This window comes from Phocoena phocoena, chromosome 1, assembly GCF_963924675.1.
Source record: "Phocoena phocoena chromosome 1, mPhoPho1.1, whole genome shotgun sequence".
Lineage (NCBI taxonomy): Eukaryota > Metazoa > Chordata > Mammalia > Artiodactyla > Phocoenidae > Phocoena > Phocoena phocoena.
In genome coordinates, this window is record NC_089219.1 from 39,772,174 (window position 1) to 39,787,387 (window position 15,214).

Below are 15,214 nucleotides of genomic sequence, written 5' to 3' on the forward strand. Positions count from 1 at the left end.
TGGATTTGTAGCTGGTGATACGAGAGAGATGTGACAGAACAGCCTTCCCAGAATCAGAATGGAGGTTGTAATTGTGTTGCAGAGCTTTGACTTTTAGAATATAGCATTCTTTACTGTGATTGGAAAAAGAAGGTTTGCGCATGATAATTTATCATTTGAAGTAATAAACTTACTCAAGTCTAACTACTGTACTCAATTAGAACCACCTGTTTAAAAGAAAAGGAATACAGATACCGATCACATCAAACGTTTTCATTGAGAAGTTGACAAGGACACTCATACAGTTTATCACCACTGGTCTCAGCAGCTTTCCTGTGTATGAGAAACAGAACTACAGGCCTTTTTGTATAAGTTCCTGTACATCTTGTCCATGCTGTTCTCAAAGATGGGTCGGTGAGATTTTCCTTTATAAGAGGCTGCCCTGTTGGACCAGTATTCGCCATCATCCAAATGGAGAGTGCCACATGGCTGCTGAAATGAACTATAAAAAAGGATATAAAAGATTAGAACAATGAGGAAACAAAATGAGAGGTAGTACTATATAAATCAAATATTTACTAAGTACTTTATAGGTGTGTGGTACTCTGTTTGGGCTTTGAGATATAAAATGTGACAAGGCTTATGCCTTCAAAGAGTGACGCTATTTGCATGCAACAATTACAAAACAATAAAATGAAAATGGTATGTGAGAGTTAAAAAGAAATTCTGAGAAGAGAGGGAGGTGCGGCAGGGTAAAAGCAGGGCACAGATGGTATGGTACGGCCAGTTGTGAGGGTGCTTGGCCTCTGAAGTCAGGCAGACCTGGAACTGAATTCCAGCTCCATCTTTGTAAGCTGTGGGAACCTGGGCGATTTATTCAATTGTCCAGGGTCTCAGCTTCCTTTACTGTATTTTTGCAGTAATTGTTGTAAAAAACCAAAGAGGATATATGTAAAGTGCATAGTACATCGCTCACCTGGCGCACAAAAGCTATTAAATATAAGGCATTGAACTACTAGGTACTTTATATATATTTATACATATTTATAAAAAATCTTACAACCCTCTGAAGTTGGTAACTGTGGAAACTGAGACTCAGTGAAGTCAAGTGACTTGCCTAAGCCTCTTTAGGTAGTAAGCGGCAGAATGGAAAAGGATACCATTTCTGTGGCTCTAATGTCCTTTCCACTGTGGCATGCTATTGTCCTCAGGGAGGAGTAGAAAATTCGACTGAATATGAATCACTTTTAGAAAACGGAAAACAAGGTGGGAGAGTCTGTATTTGAAGCGATAGAGAAATACTGTTATTTTGAGGGTGTTGAAGAAAAAAGAGAGAGAACAGATGGAAGCTATAAAATAGACCAGGACTAGGCTCATTGTAATGGGAATAGAGAAGAAAAGGTAACTCTTTCTGAAGGCTTGATAGTGCTTTTCTTTAATTTGCTAGAAATAAAACATTGACTTTTTAAAAGACTGAGTTTATTTTATTTTTTAAACAAATAATGAACCCACTTTAATAAATGAAGTACTTGTTATAGATAAGACCTCTCAGGCATGTTAGAGATTATGCCACATAAAACTGTATGTCCTTGCTATTAAATGTTACAAATATTGACTTCATATATTTGGAATCTCACTCCACACAAAACAAACAATTTCCTCCCTGACTCATCGGTCCCATGATGTTACTTGTGAATCGTGAAATAGCAACTCTGGGAGCTGGATACCTGTAAAAAGAATTTGCTATTTCACCTGAAGTCAATCTACCACCTGAACTCAGTAAAAGTGGTCACAAAAAAAGGCACAAAGTGGCTGTGTTATCATTCTTAGAGCTTCCCATAGCTTCCACCTTTCTTTCATTAGCTTTGCTTAAGAAATAGTCTAACCAACTGAATACAATGTCTTTCATACAATTTCTCACCAAGCCTAACTCCTACTGGAACAGTCACTCAAAACAGTTTTTTGGACAATTTGAGTCAAGTGATAGAGAAATCACACACACAAATACATTAACAGAACTTCTTCTGCATGTACTTTGTACCTCTGCAAGTATATCTACCCGCCTAAGTCCCCACATTTGCCTCTGTTCCCTCATACTACTTCAGGAGTCCCACATGTTGTGTTTTGTTTGTTTAGCTGTGTTTGGTTTATTTGTTGCTTTTTTTGTTTTATGTCAAGTCATGCACTAATTAGTATTTCACAAAACACAGCTCTGTCCTTAATCTCCCTGTTGTCCACAGTCATCAACTTTACTGCATACTGATGGTCAGATGATAATGTTCTTTTCTGAACTCTATATTTTGCCGGGCTAGTTCTACCACAATAAACCTAGTCAACAGAAATTTGAATTTTTATTAAGCTACTACCCAAATCTCAGAAAGGTAGGTAATAGTAGGGCTGCTAACTTTAAAAATCATTGTGTAGGTTTTTCTGAGATTGTAAATCAAATTCCTAATCCCTATCATAAATTATCATATGAATGAATAAGTGAATAAATAAAATTCAGAAATCATTTTAGGAGCAACTGTGAACCTGATAAGGGTCTGTGAAAAAGAGCTGAAGTGGCCAAAACAGACATCCTAATGCTTTTAAAATCTTGCAAATTTTGACAGGAAGTTTATTTCTATTTAAAATTGCAAAATTTTCAATTTAGTAAACAGTACTGTAGTTCTCCGGAGAGAATTTGGGAATTGGCTCTTCCTAGAAGTCTGAACTGCGAAACAGAGGTGTTTGCAAAACAGAGGTGTTTGCAGAACAGGTTCTAATACGCATGGACAGGTGCAAACAAAGAGTAGCAGAATCTTAAAAGCAACATTTACCTCTAGACATGGAAGTATTTGGCTATCTAACTAATAAACTGTGAACATATTGAGTCAGTTCTGATTTTCCATTATTGGGAATATTAATAAGTTTACAATGTGTAAGCGACACTTAAAAGGTCTTATTACAGTAATAGGCTTTTAAAGACTACACTTCTGTATTTTACCATGAGTATCTCCAGCATTCATTCATTCAAAGCATTCACAGTTCCTCCTCTACAAAACACTGAATTAGTGCTATATAACGTAAAATGGTTATCTTCAAAGCAGGGATAAAATTGCTATTTTATTAAATGCAGTATATTTTTTGGCAATTTACTTTTGCTACTTGAATAGGGAGCCCTCTATTTAATAATGACAAAACTATTAAGAAAAAAAAAGAAAAAAAAAAGAGACCAGGATAATACCTGAGAACCGAGCACTTTCAAATCTTAAATGTTGCTAAGGTATAAATTATAAATTTATTTTTTAAGGCCTAGCGTATATACAGAGAAGAGAAAGGTCTCAGGTAGCTTAACATGGACTAGGATACTAGTATTTTGCTTACAGAAGGTTAAACTCACTTGAAACCCTGACAGTGTTTTCTGTATCAGTACGAAATGAAGACCAAGTACATACTACTTTACACATAGTTTTCAGATAAAGTATCTATAAGGTTATATACATGAAAACGAAGGTCAGAGGGTAAGATGGATATGCCATGCAAATAATATTAACTCTAATAAATAGCTGGAAGGTCATGAGAATACAAAAATTGGCCATTTGCCATTTGTACTCAAATAACCAGAGTTGAAAATGACATTAAAAGATGATGATGCATGGTCTATACTTTAAACTTGTGATCTAAGATTCAATATAAAGACATAATAAAAGAGATGAATTCCTTCCCATAATACTCTATAAAGGTTCCTATCAAGCACAACTTTGACAAAACATGTAGAATAGTACTGAGGATGTGATGTATGCTCTATAGACATTGAATGGATGGATGATGGATAGACTGACGGATGGATGGATGGATGGAATGTAGGAAGGAAAATACTCAAAATCTTGGAGTTCAGAATAGATGACAGGGAGAGACTAAACTATGGTCTAATAAAATCTGTAAAGCATTTTGTATCTTTAAATATACCACACAAAGATAAAATGTCATTAAAGACATCAAAATTTACTGATAAATTATAGCAGTAATCCTCAAACTTTAACACACATCAGAGTCATCTGGAGGGCTTATTACAACTCACATTACTGAGCCTCACCCCCAGAGTTACTAATTGAGGATGTCTGAGATGGGGTCCAAGAATTTGGATTTCTAACAAGTACCAGGGTCATGCTGATGCTGCTGGTCTAGGAACTACACTTTAGAAAGCACTAAATTAGTGGCTTTTCTATAAAATTGTAAAAGCTTCGGGAAAAAAATTGCATGTTGCCATTTATCTTCTTTTATTATTCACAGAAACTATACAGTAAACATTAATAGAAGTCTATTCAAATGAATATACTGAAGACTGGTTACTTATACGTGATTTACTTCCCCTCTCTGAGTAAGGATGTGCAGAAATGAGCCACTGACAACAAATAAGTTCTAATAGCTTTCATCATTATTAATTCCACTGTTGATTCCTTATCTAGAGATATTACTAAATATCACAACCATAATATGTGATATTTAATAATAAAGAGTTTCAGCAAATGCAACTGATCATTATTAATAAAAGACCCAATTTTAATATTTGAACTGTTTTTTTTTTAAAATTGAGCTCCTAGTACGTCAGAGACCTTGAGGGGCAGTCAAAAAACAAAGGTAAGCAAAACATCTGTGCCTCACACTTAACAGAAGGGGGCAAAACAGACATATAATGAAATGATCACTATGAGATAAATATTGCTAATTGAAATTATATATGTGAGAGGAAGTGGCAGGATAAAGGAGAAAATGACTAACAGTCTGCTGAGGTCATAAAAGGTATCTCAGAAGAGGGAATAACTTGAATTTAGTCCTAAAGAATGAGTAGGCATTCACTAGATAAACAAGAAGACATTGGTTATTCCAGACATCATACTGTAACAGAACCAAGGCACAAATTAGCCTGAAATAGCAATAAAAATACCAGGTAACACAAAATCCAAAGAATTCAAATTAGATTTGAGCAACATTTTCTCACTTAAAACTGAAAGCTTATTCTTAGTTATTCAAGAGACTTAAGTCTATATATTATTTAGACTTTTTTTCTTTCATTTATTAGTACTAAAGACATCTTGGTAAATTTACCAAGTTAATCAGATAGTGAGCAATGGGCAGGAAATGAAAACTATAGTCAATCTGTGTTATTCAAAAATATATAGTCAAAGTTTAAATTACTCAGTTTGAGATTCTGTTATAAACAATTTCATAATTAAAGCATTTATATTGAGCATATTCTTACTGTTAATGACCTGCAAAACATGCACAATAGAAAACAGTCTACATCAATAGCTAGTTCCATAAAAGAACAACACAGCTAAAAATCTGGGGTAATAGTCATAAAAGGCCAAGTCATGTTCTAAACATAAAATTAAAATTATTTTCATCTTCCCCTCTCTTTTTGTGGCCAACTCCCATCTACATGAAGCATCACCTCAGGCCTGGTCTTTAGTTAGGACTAATGATCAAATTGAATAATGATGTCAGAATTTCTCTATACTACAGTATAGAGAAATTGCAACATCCTGAAAACTGAAGAAATTTGAAAAATATATAGAAGGTACTAAAAGGAGAAAGAGCATCCCAGGGCCCTGGAAATTGGCAAGGCTACCACAGCAAATGCCTACAATTTCCTGAAACATAGGCAATATGGAAGTTGAAAAGGACGTCTTCATGGGTAGTAAATTCTTTCCCCAATCCAGCTCTCAAATCCTAAATTATTGGACGTAAACGGTCACTTAATAACTCCTTGATAAGAGAGTTCTTTCAAGTGAATTTCATTCTCAAAGGTGATAGAAAACACAGGACAGCTAGCACGGATAGGCTGGTGCCCGGAAGATGAAATAACAAGCACTCTAATTTGCCATTCTGCTCTTCCTGCAGAAAACATGGAACATCTGCTGTACTCCATGGCTGATAGCCACAATATATATCTAGATCATAAGATAAAGGATTGAGTCCTGGGCATAGTTTTTCCTGGGAAAAATATGAAAGAAAATAATTTCTATCTCTTCATGAATATTCTCTATTTGACTGTCATTATACTTCTCTTTAGTTCTTTAAACATAGCTGCTACATCCCCAGGGCTGCCTCAGGAGGTTTCTAGTAACTCATTTTTCATGTGTATGGATCACACTTTACTGTTTCTTTGCATGTCTCATAATTTTTTGTTGAAAACAACAATTTAGATAAAAATTGTAGCAATTCTGGGTTCTCACTCGTTACCAAGTTGCTTTGGATTCTTTGTTTAATGACTTGCCTGGACCTATGCTGTGAAGTCTGTTTCCCTTGCACTGTGTAGTTGCTGGTGTCTCTTCATTTTTATTTTTTCAATTATTGTTTCTATTTTTAAGCCTGGCCTCCTAGGGGTTGCCCCTGTGTCAACACAGCTTGATGACCAACAAATGATTGGTCAGAGTCAATAATCCTATAATGTTTCCATCTTTTGCCAGTGGACCTATGTGTGGCTTAGGAAATACATTCAAAGTTTATCTGGTTGATAAATCTGCCCTAGAACTTGCTTTCTGCCTTCATAAGGCCTCACACTCAGCCATGGAGTAGTGGTTCCCTAACACGCTCTCTGGTCTCTCCTGAACATGTTTACAGCCTTATACACACACATAATGTTCTAGACTACCAGGGATACGTAGAACTTTATCAAGGACAACTGTGGCTATCTTGTCCTTGGATATTTGTTGTCTGCCCCAGTAAGCAGTAAGTAAGACCTCAAGCCCTCCCTTATTGTTTGCCAGTGGGATCATTATTGTTTCCATTAATCCCCCCACACATGAAATTTCCTATGCTATGCGCCATATAAAGTCAGTCCCCTCTGGCAGCAGAGCTGCCTGTCTTTTGGTGTGACTGCCTCAGTAGAACTTTTGTGCTGAGGAGCTGGGGGTTGGGGGGTGGGGACTGGAGCTCCAGGCAAAATGCCACAGACTCCTACTGCTCTCATTGAGCTTCAGTAGATTTTCTTGATAAACCCTTCTCAATTTGTTATATTCCTTTGGTCAATTTCCAGAGTCCTTAAATTGTTGTTTTTGACAATTCTGCTCAATTTTGTTGCTTTCGGAGGAGAGGATTTGCTGAGCTCCTCACTCAGCCATTCCAGAGGTCCATGCAGACTTCCTCTTGACCCCTGTGTCAATGGATGTCTGCAGAGGGGTAATTTTTAGCCAAGATCTCAAGTTCCCTCTTGATTTCTGCTGATAGAAGCCTTAAGGCAAGCAAGTGGGTGACTACTGTGACTGCCGGTTCTCTCATCTTTGAGATGGAAAGTAGAATGGGGTGACTTCTTGGCCTACTATATAATATGACTTGGGGATAAAACTAAAATAATACCCTGATCAGTTAAGTAGCTTCTGGAGCTAATAGCAAAGACACTCTTATAAAATGTCTTGAAGCACTGACCACTGTGTCCTATTGGTCCAAGTATGTCCTACTGGTCCAAGAGAAGCAGCAAGGAATGTAAAGATATCTCAGAAATGTGTAAGCAGAACTTTCCTGATGCTCTGCTTAACTCTCTCACGTGAGAGGTACTAAAACAGTCTCAGGTGACCAAAAGCTTGGCCATTAACATTGCTTGGTGAACTAGAAAAAGAACCAATACTAAGGTTTATGGCAAACTTTAAATAGAAACCAATGCTTTTCAAAATATGGTCCTTATATTACCTTCACTAGAATCATTCATGATACTTTTTAAAATGCAGATTTCTAGGTCACACCTCTGTATGTTAGGAACCAGAATCTATGGAGGTAGAAAGTAGAAATCTATATTTTTAAGAAGCATATTATACATACAGAAGTTTGAAAATCAGACCCTTTGCTTTATCAACCCTACTCACTTCTTACCCCAGTGAGAATTAATTATGTGGATACAGAATGCAAAATTGGGATGCTAATCCATATACCGGAAATCTAAGAATTAGAAGTTTAAGTAACAACAATAAAGGGTACAAATTCTTCATCAAGGTATGCACTTCCTTGGCCCTTCCTTTTCCCATTTGGATTGCTTTTTCTTCAAACTCATTTAAAATACACTACTTTCCTTCATGAGAGACCTAGGTTTCCTCAAGGATGGGAAGCAGTAACTTTGGACAGGAGTCCAGACTTATACTCTGTGTAAGGGACAAAAGGAAAAGTCCTCACATGTTTATGGAATGCCTAGCCTAGCTTACCAGGGCAAATATCAGAGATTTCAGTCCAAAACACCAGTTAGCAATAAAACATATTCCATTATCTGGAGCTTTTTTCTTACACTTGTTTTTCAGGAAACTTAGGAAGGTGGAAGCCATATAGTAATCAGTGGCATAGCATCAAAGGCCTCAGAGAAACTTTAGTTATATAAACTCACAATTTACATTCAGTTTTTAATACCACACTTAATGGCAATTAACATAAAGTTTTCAAAAGTCTTCATGAGATTTGCTAGTATAATTTTGCAAAAACTGTATTATTACTAACATTTCTGAAATTTTAGGCTAGAAGAACTGAATTTCTCTTATTAACATAAGGGAAAAATAAAAAAATAAAAAAGGCTTACTTATGATCTAAATTTTTTTTTTTTTGTGGTACGCGGGCCTCTCACTGTTGTGGTCTCTCCCGTTGCGGAGCACAGGCTCTGGACGCGCAGGCTCAGCGGCCATGGCTCACGGGCCCAGCCGCTCCGAGGCATGTGGGATCTTCCCGGACTGGGGCAGGAACCCGTGTCCCCTGCATCGGCAGGCGGACTCTCAACCATTGCGCCACCAGTGAAGCCCTCATGATCTAAATTTTGAAACCTGTTGTTTACTCATTTATTCAGGATGAGAATAAATACACCCTGAAGTAAGTCCTGAATATGTGGATTTGCAAGGCAGCCAAATACACTAGAAATCTTAAGTAGGATGAAAGGCACCACCATTAATTGACTATATTTGTTTTCACTGAAAATTTTCAGTAAGGCAAACATTAAAATACTATAATAGGATTTTACATAGTTAAAATAAAATATAAATAAATAAATATTGAGTCTAAATTTGCCACAAATCCTGCATATTAAAAACCAGGTTATTTTTATACTATGAGAAGACCTCTATACACTGTATTAACCAAGCTCATACCTATACTCTGGGTCACTGTCATAGGCAGAGTCTTTATATAAAAGACCTCTTTTCAATTCCAGTTCATCTTCTTTCTCTGGGTCTCTCTCATCCTGAAAAATTTAAAGATTTCCATTAATTTATTTTATAATTAAAATGACACCCATGTTTCTGTGGTAATTGTTCTCCCCATCCCCCAATGAAAGGAATTGAATTAAATGCTGGATTTCTTAGGAAAGGAACAAAAGGGTTAGTGAGAATTTACTATTCTGTTCAATGAAACTAATACAGTTTTATTATAGTATTACTAATACTGCTTATCAAAGACTAGAAACACAGCAGATGTTTCTTGAATCAATGAATAAATAGAAATGGATACTGTGTCAAGATATGTAATAAGATGTGTAGTAGGTAATAGCCTACACATTGTTATGTGGACTCCTAAAAGATTATACCTGCACTCTGAAAAATAAGTATTTGGGAAAACTATGTAAATCTAAGCATTTTAACACATACCTATTACTTACGAAGGAAGTGATTTAGAATTATTATGTGTATACCAAAATGCAGTAACAAGCCACAAGAAGTAAAAACGAAAGACAGGGTAGTTGGAATCAAAACACATGGCTCCTCCTCCTTCTATGGGCAGGCTGTTCTTTACTTCTGAGAGACCAACTCAAGGGCATAAGAAATAGAATTCTAAAGAGATAGCTTTGTAAACTCTGTCATTCACGGTAAGGATGTTCTTACATATGGTAATTTTATATAATTTAGTATCAAATATCTTTCTCAACTACTAGCTAATACCCTTTTCTGTAGTCAAACAGGAACAGAAATAAAGAGAACTGATGGTAAAAGGAACCAGGAAGCACAGATTGCTGTAGGGATTAGTATTAATAAGGTGGTCATTCACTTTATGTAAGAAATCAGCTGAACAAAGATTATCAAAGATTAGATCACTCCCTAACACCATACACAAAAATAAGCTCAAAATTGATTAAAGACCTAAATGTAAGGCCAGACACTATCAAACTCTTAGAGGAAAACATAGGCAGAACACTCTATGACATAAATCACAGCAAGATCCTTTTTGACCCACCTCTTAGAGAAATAGAAATAAAAACAAAAAAATAAAAACAAATGGGACCAAATGAAACTTCAAAGCTTTTGCACAGCAAAGGAAACCATAAACAAGACCAAAAGACAACCCTCAGAATGGGAGAAAATATTTGCAAATGAAGCAACTGACAGAGGATTAATGTCCAAAATTTATAAGCAGCTCATACAGCTCAATAACAAAAAAACAAACAACCCAATCCATAAATGGGACAAAGACCTAAACAGACATTTCTCCAAAGAAGATATACAGAATGCCAACAAACACATGAAAGAATGCTCAACATCATTAATCATTAGAGAAATGCAAATCAAAACTACAATGAGATATCATCTCACACCAGTCAGAATGGCCATCATCAAAACATCTACAAACAATAAATGCTATAGAGGGTGTGGAGAAAAGGAAACACTCTAGCACTGCTGGTGGGAATGTGAATTGGTACAGCCACTATGGACAACAGTATGGAGGTTCCTTAAAAAGCTACAAATAGAACTACCATACGCCCCAGCAATCCCACTACTGGGCATATACCCTGAGAAAACCATAATTCAAAAAGAGTCATGTACCAAAATGTTCATTGCAGCTCTATTTACAATAGCAAGGACATGGAAACAACCTAAGTGTCCATCATCGGATGAATGGATAAAGAAGATGTGGCACATATATGCAATGGAATATTAATCAGCCATAAAAAGAAATGAAATTGAGCTATTTGTAATGAGATGGATAGACCTAGAGTCTGTCATCCAGAGTGAAGTAAGTCAGAAAGAGAAAGACAAATACCGTATGCTAACACATATATATGGAATTTAAGAAAAAAAAATGTCATGAAGAACCTAGGGGTAAGATAGGAATAAAGACACAGACCTACTACAGAATGGACTTGAGGATATGGGGAGGGGGAAGGGTAAGCTGTGACAAAGCGAGAGAGAGGCATGGACATATATACACTACCAAATGTAAGGTAGATAGCTAGTGGGAAGCAGCCGCATAGCACAGGGAGATCAACTCGGTGCTTTGTGACTGCCTGGAGGGGTGGGATAGGGAGGGTGGGAGGGAGGGAGACGCAAAAAGGAAGAGCTATGGGAACATATGTATATGTATAACTGATTCACTTTGTTATAAAGTAGAAACTAACACACCATTGTAAAGCAATTATACTCTAATAAAGATGTAAAAAAAAACCAAAAAAGATTATCAAGAAAAATGATTTTAAAAATTTGGTGATGGCATGAAATTAGGAAGAGAGCATTCAGTTAAAAAATGTAAGCAATACATAATAGAGCAAGTTTAAAAATCACAGAAACTGTGAATATATATTTAGAATTATTATAACTTCTAGGTGAATTGAGCCCTTTTACTGTTACGAAGTAACTCCATTTATTTCTATTAATGCTTTTTCCCTTAACATTTTTTTGGTTTACCATTGATATAGTTACAATAGCTTTCCTTTAGTCAGTGCTTGGATGATATATATTTGTACTTTTATTTTTAACTTTTCCTTATTATTATGTTTACATCTTTTTCTTAAATAGTATATAGATGGATGTTGCTTATTTTTGTCCAGTCTGATAAGCCAATGAAGTAGAGCATTTGCTCTACTAATATCACAGAAAATGTAATCACCTGTAATGAGTACAAAAGACACTGCAAAGGAAAGTGTAAGAAATAAGACACTATGTTAATATGTTTTCAATCTTCAGAAATAGAGTATATTGCAAGAAAAACTGAATGAAAGAGATGTAAATGATGTTGAATTTTAAAATTCTATCCTTGGAAGAAATATTAATTTCTAGATTATATGATAAGTGATATCAGACATAAACATAAATCAATATTCCTGATTTAATTTTGTCAATACAGTTGAAAAAAATAATTTTTGACCAGGAGTAATAAAAAATGTAGACTAAATTTTAAAAGTTTATATATGAAAAAAACACAAAAGGGCCTTAGAAATCTGAACCTCAATTATTCATTGAATAATGCCCCTATTTTGAGCTGGGTACTTACTATCCTAGACTCTGTGAGGATAGAAAGATGACTAAGACATGATTCCTGCACACATGTGGAATAAAGTTTGTCTCTTCTGTGAATCTCTATGAGTAGAATGGATCAACAAGTAGAATTATTATAGGATATAATAAAGGACAAAATGAGAAAGAACTGCCTAATTAATAGAGCATTCTAAAAACAGAATGACTGTCGTAAGAGGGAGTAAGGGCACAATCACTAAAGCTATTCACATAGAGCACTAATACCTATCTAGAATCAAGGAATTCAGGAAGGGGAATTCTGCCCCAAGAAACAAAAAGGACTATATGGCCTTCACGGTTATTCTCTTCAAATTTTAAGACCATTTCGTGACATTTATATATATTCAAACACATACATATCTCTTATAAGCATCCTTGTGTAAGCTTTTTTTAAAAAGATCAAGTTATAAAAAAGCAGAGAGGCAACAAACATCATACCTATCATAAGCCATTAACTATGACTAAAACAAGTATTAGAAGAGATATATCATTCCCATTAGTGCCAGAAAAATATATTTCCAGAGCATAGGGAAGTGATTCCCCTCTTATTTCTCACCGACATTCCCATTTGTCCACATGTAAACACAGGAAAAGATGGATGACACCAATATTTGTTCAGTTCCTTCAAGGTATCTAGGACTGAGTTAGGTACTTCTTAAATGAATATCTTGTAAGCCTTCAATAACCTTATGAAAAAGGTACTGCAGCTTGGAAAAATTAACAACATGCCCAAAGATACAAGTTATTAAGTGGCAGAGCTGGAACTTAAACCCAGATCTAACTTTATTTACATTATACTCCCTCCTGAAATGCAAATAAGATGGACTATAAAATAAAAATCTCCATTCTAAACCATTAGATTATTCTCCAGTATGAAAATTAAGCTCAAACTCTTTCAGCTAATATCTATTCAGTTAGTTTTTTATGAGGGTATTCTGAAATAATTTAGCCCAGAAGAATTTTTTTTAGGATTTCCATGAAGAAACAGTTTTCTTTCAGCAAAAGTCATTAATAAAATGACGTACTATTAGAAGGAGCTGTGGGCTCTCCTTCCCTGAAACTGGCAGTAAGTTAAATGTTCTCTTAAGATTCCTGTCACCAATGATCACTATCTTATACATGTAACTGACATCATTCTTAGAACACCCCTGGAACAAAGAAATAAAAGATACCCATACATGCTTGCAAACTGAAAAATTTAGGACAACAGTGATTCAATAATCTATGATAGGGCTTCCCTGGTGGAGCAGTGGTTAAGAATCTCCCTGCCAGTGCAGGGGACACAGGTTCAAGCCCTGGTCCGGGAGGATCCCACATGCTGCGGAGCAACTAAGCCCACGGGCCGCAACGGCTGAGCCTGCGCTCTAGAGTCTGCGAGCCACACCTACTGAGCCTGCGTGCTGCAACTGCTGAAGCCCGCGCGCCTAGAGCCCGTGCTCCGCAACAAGAGAGGCCACCGCAATGAGAAGCCCGCGCACCACAATGAAGAGTAGCCCCCGCTCGCCGCAACTAGAGAAAGCCTGCGCGCAGCAACGAAGACCCAATGCAGCCAAAAATAAATAAATTTTAAAAAGAAAAGCAGCAGCCAAACCACAGCTGCAGCCAGTTAAAAAAAAAAAGTCTATGATAAAGCAGGAACTAAAAGGTAGTCATCTCACTAATTAAATAGTACTTAATAAAACATACACCTGTCATTCTCAAATGAAATTCTCATATATAGTTTAAAAACCTATAAGATGTGTTTTATTGCTGTCAAATTCAAAACACTATTTATAATGAAGTGTGTACAAGAACAAGAATTCCAATAGAATTTAACCACTAGTTCTAATTTGCATTATCACCCTGGACAATTAATGCTTCAATTTCCTAAATCGTAATGTAGAGAAAATTTAGAGTTGTTCAAAGTCACAAAGATAAGAAGTTGCAGAGCTGGCCTTGAACCAGGTTTTTCTAATTCTATAAACCGATTTATATTTTAAGTATATTAGAGGATAATAAAGACTAAAGGGAAGACCACTTAAAGAACACTTAAATGCTAATTTTTACAAACTTCTGGAGGCAGAGTGTGGAAAAGCATGTGTGATGGTTAATTTTATGTGTCAACTTGGCTTAGCCATGGTACCCAGACATTTGGTTAAACATTATAATGGATATTTCTGTGGCACTTTTATGGATGAGATTAACATTTAAATTCACTGGATTCTGAATAAAGCAGATTGCCTTCCATAATGTGGGTGGGCCTCATCTAGTCAGCTGAAGGCCTTAATAGAACAAAGACTGATCTCTCCCCAGGAAGAAGGATTTCTGCCAGCAGACTGCCTTTTTTTTTTTAACTTTTTATTTTATATTGGAGTATAGTTGATTAACAATGTTGTGATAGTTTCAGGTGTAGAGCAAAGTGATTCAGTTATATATATACATGTATCTATTCTTTTTCAAATTCTTTTCCTGTTTAGGTTTTACATAATATTGAGCAGAGTTCCCTGTGCTATACAGTAGGTCCTTGTTGGTTATCCATTTTAAATATAGCAGTGTGTACATGTCAATCCCCAACTCCCCAAACTATTGCTTCCCCCGACTCTTCGCCCCCCCCATAACTATAAGTTTGTTCTCTAAGTCTATGTTCGTTTTCAGTTTCTGTTTTGTAAATGTTCATTTGAATCATTTCTTTTTAGATCCCACATACAAGGGACATTATACTATATTTCTTTCTCTGTCTGACCTACTTCACTCAGTATGACAATCTCTAGGTCCATCCATGTTGCTGCAAATGGCATTATTTCATTCTTTTTAATGGCTGAGTAATATTCCATTGTACATATGTACCACATCTTCTTTATCCATTCCTCTGTCGATTGCATTTAGGTTGCTTCCATGTCCTGTCTATTGTAAACAGTGCTGCAATGAACACTGGGGTGCATGTATCATTTTGGACCATGTTTTTCTCCAGATATATGCCCAGGAGTGGGATTGCAAGATCCTATGGTAGCTCCATTTTT

At 36.0% G+C, this 15,214-nt stretch overlaps 1 protein-coding gene across 1 annotated transcript in view; it reads right to left on the reverse strand.

Moving 5' to 3' along the window:
- Positions 1-235: 235 nt before the first annotated feature.
- SPATA6 (spermatogenesis associated 6) overlaps positions 236-15,214 on the reverse strand; it is a 149,253-nt gene continuing 134,274 nt past the window's right edge. The window contains exons 12-13 of the mRNA XM_065880015.1: positions 9,084-9,175; positions 236-481 (exon numbers count right to left, since the gene is read on the reverse strand). Of these exons, the coding sequence (XP_065736087.1) occupies positions 301-481; positions 9,084-9,175 (273 nt within the window). The 3' untranslated portion in view covers positions 236-300. The remainder of the gene's footprint in view (positions 482-9,083; positions 9,176-15,214) is intronic.